At 37.1% G+C, this 19,658-nt stretch overlaps 1 protein-coding gene across 2 annotated transcripts in view; it reads left to right on the top strand.

Moving 5' to 3' along the window:
• Window positions 1–19,658, top strand: part of SLC9A9 (solute carrier family 9 member A9) — a 573,025-nt gene that overhangs the window by 55,554 nt on the left and 497,813 nt on the right. The window contains exons 3-5 of one of the 2 annotated variants that reach the window (XM_049629746.1): window positions 9,969–10,016; window positions 14,227–14,304; window positions 15,839–15,915. In XM_049629746.1, coding sequence (XP_049485703.1) covers window positions 9,969–10,016; window positions 14,227–14,304; window positions 15,839–15,915 — 203 coding nt within the window. The remainder of the gene's footprint in view (window positions 1–9,968; window positions 10,017–14,226; window positions 14,305–15,838; window positions 15,916–19,658) is intronic. The other variant, XM_049629747.1, reaches the window with a different exon arrangement.

Consider the following 19,658-nt stretch of genomic DNA (forward strand, 5'->3'; position numbering starts at 1 on the left):
TTCTCCTTTCTCCTTTCTCCTTTCTCCTTTCTCCTTTCTCCTTTCTCCCTTTTTAGTTTAGTCTCTGTGGCTGTTTCCAATTTTCCTCTTTCTCTCCAGCTGCTTTGAGGGAGGGGTACTTTTCCCATATTCTCTCCCCCTCCCCAGTCTCTGTCCTCTCTCCACCTGCAAAAGTGGCTCCCTACCCTCTGCGGCTTCTCGCTCCCCAAATTAACCTCTCCACGCCACGTACCTGCTGAATTCTGTGGTTCAGGTTGTGCAGATTGTTGTGTTAATCCTCCAATCAGTTTTCTAGGTGTGTAGGATGGTTTAGTGTTGGTCTGGCTGTATTTCATGGGTGCGAGACACACAAAAAACTTCCATGCTGTTCTGCCATCTTGGCTCCTCTCTTTTTTATTTTTGAGAGACAGGGGACAAGTGGGGGAGGGGCAGAGAGGGAGACACAGAATCTAAAGCAGGCTCCAGGCTACGAGCCATCGGCACAGGCCTGATGCAGGACTTGAACCCACAAACTGTAAGATCATGACCTGAGCTGAAGTTGGATGCTCAACTGACTGAACCACCCATGTGCCCCCTGAAGTCCGCACCTCTTAAAACCAACTACTTGGGGGTTGAATTTCAACATATGAATTTTGAGGAAACACAATATTCAGTCCATTATGGTTTTGCTATTAGGCTGAATCTTATCTCTGCCACTTGCAGCATTGAAACCTTGGACAAGTTAACTTCTCATATTTTTGTTTATCTATAAAATCTATAAAACAGGGATTAATGGGGCACCTGGGTGGCTCTGTCATTTGAGTGCCTGAATCTTGATTTTGGCTCAGGTCATGATTCCAGGGTCATGGGATCGATTCCTGCATCAGGCTCCATGCTGAGCTTGGAGTCTACTTAGGATATTCTCTCCCTCTCTTTCTCTCTCTCTCTCCCTCCATCCTTCTCCCCTACTCGTGTTCTCTCTCTCTCTCTAATAAAAAAAAATTCTTAAAAAACCAACAGGGATTAGTGATACCCACTTCATAGGGTTGCTTTTCAAAAATGAAAAAAAAAAATTGGGGCGCCTGGGTGGCTCAGTCGGTTGAGCGTCCGACTTCAGCTCAGGTCACGATCTTGCGGTCCGTGAGTTTGAGCCCCGTGTCAGGCTCTGGGCTGGTGGCTCGGAGCCTGGAGCCTGTTTCCGATTCTGTGTCTCCCTCTCTCTGACCCTCCCCCATTCATGCTCTGTCTCTCTCTGTCTCAAAAATAAATAAACGTTAAAAATGAAAAAAAATTTAGTGTTAGGCATGCTGTAAATATTACTCTGCTTTCTTAACATCTTCCCTTGATGGGCAGGCATGGGTTTCCTCCTTGGGATGAAGTTTGAGGTGGGCATGATGGAGGAAGTTTAATGTTGTTTTTTAATACACCATTTTTAAGATGAATGCACCATTTGAGAAACACATTATTTTAATTTTAAATCAAGCTATTTGGCATCTACTTTCTGCTGATTTCAGTGCCTCCACCTCTCCCCATACCTTCTCAAGCATGCCTACTACGACTGGTCCTTGCTGAATCAGCCCTTCCCTGTCTAGCTTCCCCAGGCCAGTTGTTCCCTGGTGAGGTCTTGTGATAGGGAAGCTGTAAACACACTTTAAAGCAAAGGCCTAAAAAGATTATTCACACTGAGAAAAATTATAGGGCAAAAATGAAAACTCTGTGAGACTGCAATGCTCCTATGTATTCAGAGGATTAAAAAGCATAATTTCTTTTGCCTATAAAGATTGGCCAAGATTAGGATCAGTTCCAGGGGTGGGAAGAATCAATCTTGATGTGTAAATTTTCAGTTGTGTTGGATATCTTTTCTTTTGTAGTTCTCACCTGGGTACTAAGGAATGAATACTTGAGATGGAATACCAGGCCCTTCTCACACCCACCTATTATTTTTCCTCCCCCTGCTGTTATCAAGTCAGTCTTAGAATGGAGTTCCACTGTCATGTCAGTGTCACAGCTAGTTGGGGAGATAGGCAGCCAACACAATGAAGAACAGGCCCAGAAGGGACCAGCAGGCAATCCAAGTTATGTGTAGTTTGTGAAAGGGCCAGGAATCTGGGCATCTGGGATCAGGAGTAGGAAACCATAATTTATCTTTCAAACTGAAACTTTTGAGAGTGAAGTGGGGGCACAATGAGTAATTAGGCCAGGACAACAGGCATTACCTGGAAGTGTTCTGGTCAAACCAGAATGAATGGTTACCTTAGTAAAGAGTCAGAGAGGTAACAGAGGTAAGTTTATGTGTTAAGAATCTTAGGCAGAAACAGGGGTGCCTGGGTGGGTGGTTCAGTCTCTTGAGCGTCCAACTTCGGCTCAGGTCATGAATTTACTGATCGTGGGTTCGAGCCCTGCGTCAGGCTCTGTGCTGACCCCTCAGAGCCTGGAGCCTGCTTTGGGTCCTGTGTCTCCTTCTCTCTCTCAAAAATAAATAAAAATTAAAAAAAAATTTTTCAAAAAGAATCTTATGCAGAACCATATGAGACTTTCTGATCATCTGTGACTAGGTGCTATGGCAATAATCTGGAAAACCTAGGTAGGCTTTATGTATTTGCGGCTAATGAGGACATATTCAACAGTGGAGTGGGTAACCCGAACCTAGGAGGATGGTAAATGGAATATTGTAGTTAAGAGAGTAGCTTCTAGAGCCATGTTACTTGGTTTAAATGCCACTTACCAGTGTGTGACGTTGGGTGAGATAACTAATGTCCCTATGCTTCAACTTACCTATTTATAAAATGGGACAATCCTAACCACTCTATAGGGTCATTGTGAGTTGCAAACAAGAAAGTACCTGTAAAGCACTTAGAATAGTGCCTGGCTAAAGATACTACAGAAAAAAGAAAACTACAGGCCAATATCCCTAATGAACATATATGTAAAATCCTCAACAAAATATTAGCAAAATGAATTCAACAATACGTTAAAAGGATTATTCATAATGATCAAGTGGAATTTATTCTGGGGATGCATGGATGGCTTAATATTTTCAAATAAATCTACGTGATACACCACATAAACAAAATGAAGGATAAAAATTATATGATCATTTCAATAGATGCCAAAAAAGCGTTTGACAAAGTACAATATCGATTAATGATTAAAAAACTTTTAACAAGGTTAGGATTAGAGGAAACATATCTCAACATAATAAAGGTCATATATGACAAAGCCACATCATACTCAATAATCAAAAATGTGGAACTTTTCCTCGAAGATCAGGAAAAAGACCAGGATGTCCACACTTGCCAATCTTATTCAAAATAGTGCTGGAAATCCTAGCCACAACAATCAGATAAGAAAAAGAAATAAAAGGCATCCAAATATATAAGGAAGAAGTAAAACTGTCACTGTTTGTAGATGACAAGATACTGTACATAGAAAACCCTAAAGATTCCACCAAAAATCTATTAGAAGTAATAAATGAATTCAGTAAAGTTGCAGGATACAAAATTAATATACAGAAATCTTCTGCATTTCTATACACAAAAAATGTAGCATAAAGAGAAATTAAGAAAAAAATTTACATTTGCACCAAGAAGAATAAATTATCTAGGAATAAACTTAACCAAGGAGGTAAAAGACCTGTACTCTGAAAACTATAGAACATTGATGAAAAAAATTGAAGATGACACAAACAAATGGAAAGACATACTATGCTCATGGATTGGCAGAAGTAATACTGTTAAAATGCCCATGCTACCCAAAACAATCTACAGATTCAATGAAATTCCTACCAAAATACCAACAGCATTTTTCACAAAATTATAACAAATAATTCTGTAATTTTTATGGAACCACAAAAGATCCTGAATAGTCAAAGCAGTCTTGAGAAGGAAGAACTAAGCTGTAGGTATCATAATTTCAGATTTCAGGATATACTACAAAGCTATAATAATTAAGACTGTGTGGTTCTGGCACAAAAATAGACACATAGATCAATAGAACAGAATAGAGAGCCCAGAAATAAATCCACAGTTAAATGGTCAATTAATCCATGACAAAGTAGGCAGGAATAGGCAATGAGGAAGACAGTCTCTTCAGTAAATGGTGCTGGGGAAATTGGCCAGCTACCTGCAAAAGACTGAAACTGGACCATTTTCTTACACTATATACAAAATTTTTTAAATGGATTAAAGACCTAAGTGTGAGACCTGAAACCATAAAACTACTAGAAGAAAATATAGACAGTAATCTCTTTGACATTAGCCTTAGCAACATTTTTCTAGATATGTCTCTTCAGGTAAGGGAAATTAAAGCAAAGATCAACTATTAGGACCTACACCAAAATAAAAAGCTTTTGCACTTTGAAGAAAACAGTCAACAAAATTTAAAAGCAATCTACTGGGTGGAAGAAGGTATTTGCAAATGATATATGTGATAAGTGGTTAATATCCAAAATATGTAAAGAACTTATACAACTCAACACCAAAAACCCAATAACCTAATGAACAAATGGGTAGTAGACTTGAATAGACAATTTTTCCAAAGAAGACATATGAATGACTAACAGACACATGAAAACATGCTCAATATCACTAATCATCAGGGGAATGCAGACCAAAACCACCAGGAGATAATCACCTTATAGTTGCCAGAATCAAAAAGACAAGAAATAGCAAGTGTTGGCAAGGATGTGGAGAAAAAGCAACCCTCATACACTGTTGGTGGGAATGTAAATTGGTACAACTGCTGTGGAAAATAGTATGGAGGTTCCTCAAAAAATTAAAAACAGAAATACCATATGATCCAGTAATTACATTGGTGGATATTTACCCAAATAAAACAAAAACACTAATTCACAAAGATATATGCATCCATATATTCATTGCAGCATTATTTATAATAGCTAAGATATGGAAGCAATCTAAGTGTTCGTTGATAGATGAATGGATGAAGATGTGATGTGGTATCTATAGAGATAGGATGGAATACTACTCAGCCATAAAAAGAGTGAGATCTTGCTATTCATGACAACATAAATGGATCTAGAGGGTATATGCTAAGTGAAATAAGTCAGACAAAAAAAAACAAATACCATATTCCACTTTTATGTGAAATCTAAAAAACAAAGCTAATGAACAAATAAACATGTAGAAACAGATCCATAAATATAGTGAAAAATTGATGGTTGCCAGAGGGGAGGTTAGTGGGGAGCTGGGAAAAATTGGTGAAAGGGAGTGGGAGGTACAGGCTTCCAGTTATGGAATGAGTAAGTCATTGGGATGAAAGGTACAGCATAGGGAATATAGTCAATGAAATTGTCGTAGTGTTGTATGGTGACAGATGGTAGCTACACTGGTAGTGAGCACAGCATAGTGTATAGAGTTGTCCAGTCACTATGTTGTACACCTGAAACTAATGTAATATTGCATCTACTATACTTCAACTAAAAAAAAGAATAATGCTTGGCTCATAGTAAGTATTCAAAGTATAATAACTATTAGTTTTGTTGTCAGCATTGTTATCAGTAAAACAATGGACTCATTATTAGAAAGTAGGATTTGAGTCAGTCTTGCTACTTACAAGGTATATGACTTTGGATAAGTTACTTAACTAACTCTCTGAGACTTGTTTTCACCTCTGTATAAAATGGGGTGTTTACCATACTTTCAAAGGGTTGCTGTGAAGAAAAAAAATGAGATACTATGTATGAAGGCACTTTCTCAACCTGTAATGGCATTATGGAAATGTGAGTTGTTATTTTTATTATTAATTATTAGGACTAATAAGTGATAAATGAACCAGTCTATGAGGAAAGCAGACTCTGAACTTTAGCCCTGCCTAAATTATAATGACCATGCATTACCTCTTCCAAGGAGTTGATTTGCTTTTCTTATTGTTATTTCAATCTCAGTGTTATTCCATGAGGTGGACAGGTATTGCCCCCATGCTTCATAGTAGGAAACTGAGGTTCTGAAAGCTTATGTGACTTGATCAAGATTGATCTGTTGCAGAACTGTTTTTAGGACTCAGAGTTCAATGTTCTTTGCAAAACTCCCTGCTGCTAAGTTAAATATTTAGAATTATAAAAATGTTTTGTTCCCAATTTTCCACCTAATTTTGCCTGGAGTTGTAGACATTACCTACTTCCAATGAAATACCAGCATCGAAGCACCTGAGTGGCTCAGTTGGTTAAGCATCCCATGCTTGATTTCAGCTCAGGTCATGATCTCACAGTTTATTGAGTTTGAGTCCCACATCGAGCCCTGCGTCAGGCCCAACTCTGGTAGTATGGAGCCTGCCTGGGATTCTCTCTCTCTCACCCTCTCTCTCTGCCCCTCCCCTGCTCATGCACTGAATGAATGAATGAATGAATGAATAAATAAATAAATAAATAACATTTTAAAAAAAGAGAAATACCAGTGTTTATATCTGTCATTTTTGCATGCGTAATGTTCATAGTGTATTTCTAACTTCTAGAATTTTACTTACTTCAAAAGTGAATGTAGTTTTGTGGTATAATAGTCTCATAATTTGTCAATTATAATTTATGATTTTTAAAATTCTCTTCTATTAAAAGGTCTCCTTTTGCCATTTCTCTGTAATTTAGTTCTGCTTCTACAAATTGCATTGCAGAATGCTTATATTTCAGTGGTCCACCATTTTTAAACGTTCATATTAGGTATTATATGGGAGGGAACTATTCTTATCCTTCCAGTAAGTTTTGAAAAGAATGAAAATAACTCAATAAATTTGGACATCATATGGGTTAACTATTTAATGAGCACTTATTGCTCATTTGCCTGATTCTATATTAGGCCCTTTGAGATATTTTATCCCCCTGAAAATCCTAACAAATCTGGGTCAATTTTTAATTTTCTTTTATGTATTATTTATCACCTTTTATTATCCCTTAATATTTTTAAAGGTTCAGGTCTATTTCAAATGTTCATAATTCTAAATGATAACTTTATAAGATGTTCATTTGGTTAAGACTGTAAAGGTGTTTTTTTTTCCTTAAGGAAAATCCAAATAATCCTACAACATTATGCAGCCACTGTAAATTTTGCTAAATAGTTTTCTATCCAGTATTTTTACATACATTTTTTCCTATGTGGTTTAAGTCAGATGGTTTCTAAAACTTTGTTAACTTGCTTTATTTATTATCATAACCTAACACTTTCCTCAGGCTTTTAAAAATTCAGGGTAATGGAAGTAAATGTGCTTGATTTTTGAATTGCTTCTAAATTTTCACTACTGTAAATAATGCTTCAGTGAATACCTATGTATATTCTTATACTGTTCTTATATTTCAACTATTAAATAAGCTATTGGATAATAGATATCAAGTATTTATTAGAATGAATGTCTTATGGATCTTTGAAAAGCACTGGACAGAAAGCCAACCAAAATCAGTGAGAAAAGGATGAACTACCAAACACCTATGCATAGTCCCGAGATGATTAGTTATCCATATAGAAGAAAATAAAAGTGGATTCCTATTTCACATCATATAATAAATAAACTTGGGATGCATTAAAGACTTAATTATTAACAGCCAATTATTAAACTTTAGGAGAAAATGTATGACATTAGGACAGGGAAAGATTTTTTTAAAAAAATAAGTTACCAAAAGCAGAAATCACAGGTAAAAATGGAGTAAATTTTGCTACATTAAAATAAAAAATTTCTCCTTGAAAAAGACCCCAATAAACACGGTTAAAAGACAAAGGTGAGGGGCGCCTGGGTGGCGCAGTCGGTAAGCGTCCGACTTCAGCCAGGTCACGATCTCGCGGTCCGTGAGTTCGAGCCCCGCGTCAGGCTCCGGGCTGATGGCTCGGAGCCTGGAGCCTGTTTCCGATTCTGTGTCTCCCTCTCTCTCTGCCCCTCCCCCGTTCATGCTCTGTCTCTCTCTGTCCCAAAAATAAATAAAAAAACGTTGAAAAAAAAAAAATTAAAAAAAAAAAAAAAAGACAAAGGTGAAAAGTTTAAGGAGATAACAGAAGAATATATTTGAACTATAAGTAACCAAAACAAAATAATAACAAAATTGTATGATGAACTAATCAGCAAGAAAAAAATCATACTGGGTAAAAGATATGATCAACAATTCACTAAAGAGGTATCACAGAAGGTCAATAAACAAGAAAATTATGCTCATTTCATTAGTAAAGGGAAATGCAAAGTAAACGATAATGTGATAACAGCTCATACTTATCCAAATAGCAAAAATTAGAAATTTGTCAATACTAAGTGTTTACTAGAATGCGGGAAAAAACTTTTATACTCTTACGTGGGAATGTAAATTGGTATAACCACTTTCAATAATGTAACCACAATTCAATAATATTGAATGTAAAAAGAATACAAAAGAATATTTATGGTTAAATTTCTATAAAATTTTAAAATACACCAAATGTAATATGCTAGTTATATGTATATTAAGTTTCTGTAAAATTAAAAAAAATTTTTTTTAACGTTTATTTATTTTTGAGAGAGAGACAGACAGAGTATGAATGGGGGAGGGTAGAGAGAGAGGGAGATACAGAATCCGAAGCAGGCTCCAGGCTCTGAGCCATCAGCCCAGAGCCCGACACGGGGCTCGAACTCACGGACTGCGAGATTGTGACCTGAGTTGAAGTCGGACGCTTAACTGACTGAGCCACCCAGGCGCCCCTGTAAAATTTTAAAATACACTGATTACATATAATATTCTATAGTAAAAATAATATTAATTATTGCTTAAAGACACATATATGTTAAGTACATGAACATACTCATGGAAAGAAAAACACTTTCTAACTTCAGGATATTAGTTACCTCCAGGGAGGGGTGGAGGGAGAGATTTTAATTCTGAGACATCATTTAAGACATTTGAAGCAAAATTAACAATATGAATGTCATAAAAGAGAAACAACTCTGGTTTAGGATTTTTCAGCTCACTGCTGCCTCTCACTGGCCCATTGGCCTTCCACATGTTTCTTGAACTTTCTGGGGGACAGTATTAGGTCAGGGCTTCAAACATTTTTTAGTAGCAGAACGCTACATTCAAAGAAAATCTGACCCTGCTTCACAGTGTGTAAAAAACCAAAACTGCTCAGGCAGAAACGAGAGGGCAGATCCAGGACAGATGCCAGAGCAGTTGTCCCCATTTCCCATCAACCTGCCCCCTCCACGCAGCCCCAGGATTGGCAGAGATTGCAGACCCCGAGATTGGGTGACCTCTAAGGCAGCTTCTTTTTCCTAGTCTCACTGGAGACAACCAATAGTTTATGTGTGTGTATGCATATATATGTATGTAAATATTCTGCATCCCCTTTTTTGCATCCCCTTGAATAAGCAAAATGCTTTAACCAGCTACGCCCAAATCTCCATGATTTAAGGCAATAATGGTTTACTTCTTGCTCATGTCCCAATCCAGTGTGGCCTTTGGGCCAGTAAAGGGAGTACTAGTCTTCTCCAGTAGCAATTAATCATCCCAACTTCCTTTACTCTAGTGGCTCTGCCAGTCCCTAGGGATTTGGGACCTCTGCCAAATGCTCTTTATGATGAACTAACAAAGAAAGGAATAGAGCATGGACGATCTAAGGGGTTTTTAGGGACCAGGCTTGGAAATAATTTATATTACTTTTGTCCATATTTATTTGGCCAGATCTCTGTCATATGGCCCCACCTGACTACAAGGAAATGAAGTCAGGTGTCTGACCAGGACAAAAATGAAATGGGTTTGGTGAGCCCATAGCAATTTTTTTATATACACCAGACATGCTCTTATACCTTGCTCTTTTGACTTGACAACAAATTATAGAAAGTAACCATTTCAATGCATATACACTTTCCTCGGCCTTTAAAAAAGTTATATAGTATTCAATTTTATGGATTACACCATAATTTATTTAACCAGTTCATGGTTTAATCATCCCCAACATTTTTTTTTTTCCAATTCTTTCATTTGCAATGAATGCTCCTGTCCTCGCGGCCATTCCATACGTGTATAGGCACATCTGCAGGATGAATTCTTGGATGAGATATTGCTGAATCAAATGGTACAGACATTTAACATTTGAATATCTATTGCCAAATTACCCTATTAAGAGGATATACAAATTTATACTCCCACTGGCCATTTTATTGTTTAATCTTACTTGTGTAAAACATTTCTACTTTTCTCCATGGTTGAATGAATGTAGTTTAAATCCATCTCTACGTGGTCAAAGAGAGAAAGTGGTGGCAGAAAGGAAAGGTGGAAGTTGGAAGAAGGATTTTCTGTATACTTAGTGAGGAGGTGATTATCTTTATCCTGGCTTCATGTCTATAACTACAGAGATAACCTTTGCTTAAAGAAGTGCATGCCAGCATTATCCCCATCATGACACAGAAAATGATTGTATCGGGTCAATGGGGGTAAACTGTAGGAAAATTAGGGTCCTGATGAGACTACTCAGGGCTGAAAGGATTAGACTTGGGCCTCTGACCATCCCTTAGACCAAAGATGAAGGGATTGATATGTCATGGCACCCCTGCAACCCATCAACACAGCACCTGCATTAACCTCCTTCTCCATCCCTCAGGAGCCCTGCATTATCTATTGTTATTTCCCAAGTGTGTCTGGTGCCTTCTATCTAAAGCATAACTTAGAGCAGAGGAAAGGAAATGGACACCCTTGAGGTGTCTCTAGGTATGCCCGAAAGCTGCCTGCCCTGAGTGAGCCAAGTTTTCTTTGAAGTCTCCTATTTATAGGAAAAGTGCATACAGATTTTTTTTGAGATTTTTAATAAATCTTCATTTATTTGAATACTTAAAATGTTTCAAATCACTTGCTATTGAGTATAACTGAAACTCCAGGAAGCTACCAATTTGCTCTGTGGCTTGGTGAACCCTGGCCCACTGCCCCCAGGGTAGACAAAGGAGCATGTTCTACATGGTGGTGCCCCATGGATAGGCTCCTATCCATCCTTTAAAGCCCAGCTTATATGCTGCTTGAACATCAAGCCTCCCTGCAGGGTCAGCCAGCCCAGAATGGTGTTTTGGTGTTTCTGTCCTAGAGAACTCTGAATTACAGCCTAGCCCCGTTCCTTTTACTGTGCTTGAATATCATCTTTCCTTCCTTTGACTATAGCCTTCATGGGTTCAATATATCTATCAATATATCTTTAAGTACTTTGTAGCAGAGACTTGTTAAAATTTTAATGAAAAAAAATCATTGAAAATGATTGAACACATTATTGTGTTACCCACTTCCACTTTTCCAAAGGAATCGGGAATTACCAAAATAGTAAAATCATATCTGAGTCCCAACTCTTCTTAAACATTCCTAAATCTTGCCCTAAGTAATTATGTTAGCCTGATATTCCCTCAGAAACTATGCATTTAGTTTGCCCATGCATATATGCCCAATTCTTAGTGATATCCCTGTCACACTGATTAACACTGAGCATGCCATTCATTTCTTCTGTCTCTGGAAAATGAGGATAATTGCCTTTGCCAGCTACTACTCAGGAGATGTGAAAATAAAAAATTCAGTCCCTCAGTTGCGCTAGCCTGAAAAAATTCAATTGCTTAATAGCTCATGTGGGTAGTGGCTACCATATTGGACAGTACAATTGTAGTCTGTTTCCATTATCACAGGAAGTTCTGTTGGATAGGGCTGGCCTTTATGCTTTATATCGTAAAAGACTAATGTCTTGAGCTGAAATATTTTTAGCTTTCTGTTTTTCCCACTCACTTGTCTTAGATGTTTTCCCCCTCACTATATATTGAAAAATTTTAATTGTTTGGGCCTTAGAAACAGTCTCACCTCTAAGGCCATGATTTGAACACAAAATCTGAGGAAAATGAAATGTGGAATCGCCATCTGGAGATTGGTGCAGCAGCAGATCTAGCCATTTCTGAGAAATTGTCTGGGTTTGGAGTTACTCCCAGAACTCTGATTTAGCAGTTCCTAAGCTTATAGCAAGTCTGAAAGGAACACAAATCTGTTTTGTATATACAAATAAATCCTCGTATGCTGCATGCCATTCTCAGCCTGCCAGTTTCATCTGGCTGCTCCAGAAAATATAATTCAATAGTACATTAGTTAACCTGCATGCAGGGAATGGGGCATTCTGATTATTGAAATGTTCTGGTTGAGTGATTAACCTGATTTTTGCAGAAAAACTGCTGAGGCAAGGGATTTGCTGTCCAAAATGTTTGTGCCACTGTGTTTTTTTCTTCCAGATGATCACAGCTGCATTGCTTCATTCCCCCAGCACTCAGAAACACATCTCTTTGCTAAAAACTTTCAAATATGCAATTGATATACTTTCAAAGAGGCCTCATAAAAATAGATCAATAATGGTGTATCACATAATATTTGAAAAAAGAGCAAACTTAGAAGGATTCATAATTTCTTTGCCCAGATTTTACACAGCTGTAACCTTCAAGAGTTCCTAACAGAGCAGTTTCTTCAAATAGTATAACCGGAAAATATTTATTCATATATTTTATTTTCTTTAGGGATAAGTACTTACAAGTGCTTACTAGATGTTAGGTAATGCTGCAAAGGCTTTACAAATATTAATTGATTTAATTTTTATAACCACCTTAGAATTAGGTATCATCTTATTATCTTCATTGTATTTTCTTTTTTTTTATTATAAATGTTTATTTGTTTATTTTGAAAGTGAGCAAGCCTGGTAGGGGCAAAGAGAGAGGGAGCCAGAGAATCCCAAGCAGGCTCCAAGCTCAGCATAGAGTCTGATGCAGGGCTCCATCCGTGGCTGTGAGATCATGACCTGAGCTGAAACCAAGAGTCGGATGCTTAACTGACTGAGCCACCCACGCTTCCTATTATCTTCATTCTAAAGATGAAGAAACTGAGGCACAGAGAGCTATGAATGGCCCATAGTTGATCTACCTGAATCTTCATTGATACAAGATGTTATAACATCAATGGATGAATTAAGTTTCTGAGACCCGGCTGAGTCCCACCTACTCCTTCCCAAGTGTTACATGAGTAGAATTGAGGGGCTATTATGGAAAAGGAGAAGGAGGATCCAAAGTGCTAAAAGAACACAGAAGAGAGGCACCTGGGTGGCTCAGTCGATTAAGGTCAAGCGTCCGACTTGGGCTCAGATCATGATCTCGCAGTTTGTGAGCTCCAGTCCTGCCTCGGGCCCTGTACTGACAGCTCAGAGCCTGGAGCCTGCTTCATATTCTGTATCTTTCCCTCTCTCCACCCCTCCCATGCTCATGCTGTCTCTCTCTGTCTCTCAATAATAAATAAACGTTAAATTTTTTTTTTAAATAAAGGAAAAAAACACCTAAGAAACTAGGGAAATCAAAGTGGACTTCAGAGAAGAGTAGCTTCTGAGATCCAGCTCTAGAGATGAGTTAGAATTAAGGCAAAAAAAGGGAGGGGAAATTGGATATTATAATTGTGAAAACTATATGTGAAAGATTTTGATGAATATTGTAATGGTAAAAGGCCTTAGTGGTAAATAATGAACGACATTGTGTATTTGGGGAATGGGGTAGAGAAAGAAGAAAATAAGTCTAAGTAAGACTTTAAAGATTAAAAGAGTTTCATCTTCAGATTTCCCAACAAATAGTAGGTTTAGATTCAAGAGTCTCTTTATTTCATTTCATTGTATTTGACACCAAATAAGTTTTTTTTTTTTTCTGGCCAACTTTATGTTAACACTTAAGTAAAAGCCAATAAACAAACACTAGAAAAATCCATTTTCACTTTCAAATATATTTTTACATAAAGTTTGGAAAATATTTTAAACTCTGGAATGGAATAAAGTAGGAAAAACTAAGAGCAAACTTTTAAAAAATGTTTTATTTGGGGAAAGTTCAAATAAGTTCTTGTCAGAAGCTAAAATGCTTGAGCATTACCAGAAAATTTATTTGACCAGAAAATAAATAAATATATATATGTATAATAAAGATATTTAATATATGAAGAATGGGTAACTAATCAAAATCAATGATAAGAGTTTTCTTTGCCTAGAAGGGTTTTATTGAATCGTTGTTGTTATTATTGCTAGCTATAGAATGGAGTATAGGTTGTACATTGAAAATGTTACTTCATAGTTATATTGCATTTATGAATTTCTGTTTGCATTTTTTCCAATTTTCATCTGTGCTAATTTAATAGCATGTTAATATACCTCATACAACCTTACCAAAGGTGACTATAACTGTATTTTTAAAGCACATTTTTAGTGACCCAAAGGATCATCTTTGTAATTATACTTTTATCTTTTCTGGCAGATGACATTTGATCCAGAAATCTTCTTCAATGTTTTACTGCCACCAATTATATTTCATGCAGGATATAGCCTGAAGAAGGTAAATATACAGTGGTTGTTTTCTTCTTTTATCATTTAGCAGAGAATTTTACCAGTGCTAATGAAAAAGCAATTATTTTATGGGTTTATTTATTTTGTAAGGATATCATTATCTTAGATACCTGTGATACAGATTCAAATCTGACATGCTTATAATTCTTCTAAATCTGCTCTATACAATACACTAGTCATTGGGCACATGCAGCTATTAAGCCTTGAAATGTGGCTAGTCTGAATGAAGACATGCTTTAAGTATAAAATGCACATTGGATTTCAATGAATTTAAAAAAAAAACAAAAAATACCTCCATTATGTTTGATATTGATTTCATGTAGAAATGATAATGTTTCAGATATATTGGGTTAAATAAGACATATATTATCAAAATTCATTTTGCCTTTTTAAAAATTATTATAATGTGCCTACTAGAAAAATTTTAAATGACATGCATGGTTTGTATTATATTTCTATTAACAATATCATTCTAGATGATTGTAACCAGAGTTAGCTATTAATTGGGATAGACGTTGGGCTTATCAATTAGGGTAAAAACTCAAGGTGCCTTGCTGATACTCAGCTGTTGATGCTCATAGAGAGGAAATCCAGTTTTGTTGCTTCTGTGCTTTCGCCTGACATTATTTAAGTATCACCTGAATGTGCACATTTCACAGGTTAGTAATTCCCTTGATAGTTTAAGTGCTAGCAGATTGAGGCTCTGGCCTGTGTGGGTTTCAAGATGCAGAGGTAGTGCAGCTGCTTTTCTGCTCCCTGCTCCCCACCCCAGAGACTCCAGGGGCCTTCCTCCCTTTGGCCTGTCAGTGCCTGCAGCCAGGTGGCTTTTACAGTACAGACCCTATTTTCTTGTGTACTCCAGGCTCCCTCTTGCTGTCACTTCTAACTGCTCAGCTCCCAACTACACAACTGGAAGGGAGTTTTCCCAAGCCAACCTTTGAGAAGACTTAGAAGGCTGGTTTTACTCACCTCATCCTTCCTTATCACCAGTCCTAATACTAGGCATCATTTGTGTGACTCATTAAAATAAATTGTTGTAGATGATTAAGGTTTTGTTTCATTGCATTCAGAAGAAATAGAAGTCAGAGATCCAATAAGTCAAAAGGCAATTAAAATATTTCAGGATAGTATTTTTAAAATATTAAAGGGGTTTCACTGGCAACAACATTTCCTAAAAACTTCATTTTCTGTTAATCATGCCAGAGTTCTACATGGACATTGGCCCAATCCTTTACTGTCTCTCTCAGGTCCAGCCAGTTCTGGCAGTCGTTTCTCTCATCTCTACCCTGTCATTTTCTAGATGCATCTTTCCTCCTTTCTTTAAGAAACCTCTGTCCTTTGCAGTGTAAATCAGTTCAACCTTATTTGTGCAATAAGGCCAGGAATTAAGGTTCCAAAACCAGAATTTGCCTAAACAGTGAGGGAAGGGAGGGCCTGTAAAAATGCATACATTTATTTTTATTTACTGTTACACTAAGAAAAAATATGGACATACTATATGAAATCTATTCTTTTCTCCCCAGAGACACTTTTTTCAAAACTTAGGATCTATTTTAACATATGCCTTCTTGGGAACTGCCATCTCCTGTATCGTCATAGGGTAAGTGACTTTTGGAGCTCAAGTTACAGGTGGCCGTGGGGCCAGTCATCTGTGGGAGGAATCTCACACTTCTGGACTCACACTGACAGGGTGAATTGTCTACCTTTTTCTGTATATCACATCTTTACACATTTTTCTGATTCCATTCCAAGTGTATATATTTTCTGATTCCATTCCAAGCTTACAAGGCTACAAATCAAAGCAAACTGTAATCAGATTGCTGAATTTTCTCTGTGAGTATTGAACCTCTGATTTAGGGAATGTAGAGATCTTGGCTTGAGTTAAGTGAAGCACATTGCATTCCTTTATTTTTGCTTGAATAATTCAGGTAAGCACACTGCATTCTTTTTTCATCTTCTTTGCAGGACCCTACCTGTATTTGACAGAGTACAGTAGTAGCTATATGGCAAGGGTGTGCTTTCTAAGGGAAAATTTATAAGAGAGCAGTCTGAGACAGACATCTCCAAATATCAGCAGAATTTTTAATGCTGGGATGGCTTTTCATTTGATATACTCTAGAATGCTGCCTTGTTTTTTCCTCACTATATTTTATTGGTTATGTTACTAAGCCCCCAAGTCTAACTATATAGACTCTGGCTTACAGCTCATCATAAAGCAAAATATGATACAAAATGGCAAAGCCAATCCAATTCACTTATAATCCTATCCAATACATTAAATCTCCACTGCAAAAAACATGTCAGCTGCTATGACCATGATGGTGTGGATGTCTGAAATTGTCTGATGGAGCCAACTCTACCCTTTAACTTTACTGCATACAGATGTTATAACCCTAATGCAAGAAACTGGAGCTAAAACACACACACTAATTACTTATCCAGCTCTTTCCTTGTGAAGTATTTAGTGTGTGTCACTGGAAGACTATGGAGGTATCGTTACTTGGACCTGAAAGCAGGGGGCGTGGGTTATGTTGAGTTCTCTGTTAAATTTTTATTGATTCAAGCCTAGAACAATTCAGGCTACATTATATGAAAATGTCCAGCATAGTTAGAGAGATGAAGAAGCTAAAGATTTTAGCACCTGAAGGTGGAGGCTTAGAGGAATATAGATTGAGGAACCTCATTAAGTCTGGACACCTAAGAGATCTTTAAACTGTGACTAAGGGGCAAATATAGATTTTATCCTTCTCAAAGCATGTTTAGAGGAGAGTTGTTCTATTCTGTGGATGAGCCATAGCAGCTAATATTCAAATTTCAAAGCTGACAAGGGCCTTAAAGATTTGTGCAATTAAAGCCCCTATTCTGAAGATGAAAAAAGTAGTATCTTAAAAGTCTAATTAGTTGTCTTATGAAGTAGGGCCATAGACAGGACAAAATCCAGACTTTGGCTTCTGACTCAGCAGGTCTTACTATCATCCCCTCTTTCTTTAGCAATTTCTCTTGGAATTCCTATACATTCCTCTACATTGTTCATATACATTGACAGAAGGCTCTGAGATGTGTGGACTCTTAACAGTGTTCATCACTTTCTAGCAAAGATTGATGGTTAGCAGTTCTATAATATGAGGATCTACAATGTATAATAGATCTAAATCTATACTTATGGAAAATGTTGTTAAATTATGGAGTAGTCAGTTTTCATTATTACCCCATTTTCTTTGTCTAACTGATTTTAAGTATATTTAAGTGTATGTATTTATATTATATGCTTTCACCATCATGAAAACTCTATAATCTCTTTTTCAAAAAGAACAACAATGTACTGTGTGTGTATATATATATAATTGACTTTTCTAAAAAATTTCAGTTTAGGAGATCTGGTAAAATTCATTTATTGGAATTGATAACCTCTTCTGATTTTAAGGCTGCAATCAATGATTTGTGCTGGAAAGTGATTTGAATAAAAAAATACAGCCCCGGGGAAACTTTTAGAACCATGGGCTTTTGTTTGAACGAGGCATAATCTGAACAACAATTAGGGTTCCTTCTTAATTTTTTTTTTATATTTACTTATTTTGAGAGAGAGAGAGAGTCAAAGTACAAATGGGGGAAAGGCAGAGAGAGAGGGAGACACAGAATCGGAAGTAGGCTCCAGGCTCTGAACTGTCAGCATAGAGCCCAACGCAGGGCTTGGACTCACGAACTGTGAGATCATGCCCTGAGCCGAAGTTGGATGTTTAACCAACTGAGCTACCCAGGTGCCCCCAATTAGGGTTCCTTCTTAAGGTCTTATCCAGCAAGGGAAAGGAGCTTTAGCTTGAGGAGGACAAAGTCAGATTACATTTCAGGAAGGTCATTCTGGTGGTTATGTGAAGGAGAAATCTTAAAGCAGGGAAAAGATGGCAGCCAGGAGGCCATTTAAGAGGCAATTTTCATAAGCTAAATTGGAAGCGATGAGGGCCTGGCCTCAGACAGTGGCAGTACAGATGGACATGGAGTCATCAATACGTTGAAATCTTGAGAGATAATGGGGTAATCCAAGGCAAGTGTTAGGAGTGAGAAAGGAGATTACCTGGGCAAAAAATTATCTGAAGAAAGGGAAGAGAAAACCACAAAGGACTAAGAAGTATTGGGAAGATATAGGAAGAAAACAAGCAGGACATGTGTCTGGAAGTCAAAGGAATAGGGAAAGGGAGGGTAGGCAGTGTCTAATAATAGGAAGTCAGATGGGACAGCAATTGGAGTATCTAATGGATTAAACCTCTAGGAGGTGATAGATGACTTCACACTTGTCCTAAGGGCAGAAATAAAGAGAGTATTGGCAAGTCCAATTGTTTTGGGTGCTGCATGATAAGAAACAATTTATTTTTATGCTGTTGATCACCAGATACAATTTCAAAACTTCTGAAGGGAAGGTACAAACTTGAATTAAGACTTAACTGACACTTATATAATTTAGTGACTCTCATTATATGAGTGATTCAAATGTACACTCAAACCTTAGAAAATGACTGGTTATACTTTCCTGATAATCTAAAGTAATAAGAACAACACAACATTCATCAAGTACTTGATATGTAGTATGCCCTTTTTAAAAGTACTTTACATGGATTATTTAATTTAATCCTTAAAATAATCCTATTAAGTGGATACTATTATTGCCCTCATTTAACATTTGAAACAGCTGAGGTTTAGAGAGCACACAGTGTAAGGAACAGAGCTGGCATTAATAAGGAAATAGTTTGGTTCCAGAGTAAAATTCTTAATGCCAGAAATGTGCTTTACTTCTATTTATTATCATTACTCAAAAATAAAATTTAAAATATTAAACTAAAAATAAAATTAAATGAACTAGTCAATATTCACTAACATGCCACCTGTTTCTTCATTAGTCCCACAGGAGTTCTCACAGATATGAAAGATTTTTAGTTGGGAATCCCATTCAAAAGGAATTCACATTTTTAAGAGGAAGGAAGAATGCCTAGGTTTATGCATATACACAGACTTGCATGAAATGGGCAGAAAGAGAGATTTAGGACAGTCATAGATTGGACTCTGAGAATAATTTCATAGAAGAGATAGATTCTGGGGAGTCATTTAATGGTGAGGGATGAGGTACCTGGCTTCTCCATGCCATCAAGTACATTAGTCCTGGTGGGTGTAGGGAGTATTACATAAGATTCAAAGTTGGAAGGCAGATTTCTTAGAGCTGTGCAAGAGAGGGTGGGAACTGAAATGCTAGAGAGTCAGCTGCCACAGGACAATGAAGTCTGGGATCAGAAATTTATGAGAATGTAAATTCCATGAAGAGTGATTATGGGCCATGAATGAAAACTGAGCTGG

This window comes from Panthera uncia, chromosome C2 (assembly GCF_023721935.1).
Source record: "Panthera uncia isolate 11264 chromosome C2, Puncia_PCG_1.0, whole genome shotgun sequence".
Taxonomy (NCBI): Eukaryota; Metazoa; Chordata; class Mammalia; order Carnivora; family Felidae; genus Panthera; species Panthera uncia.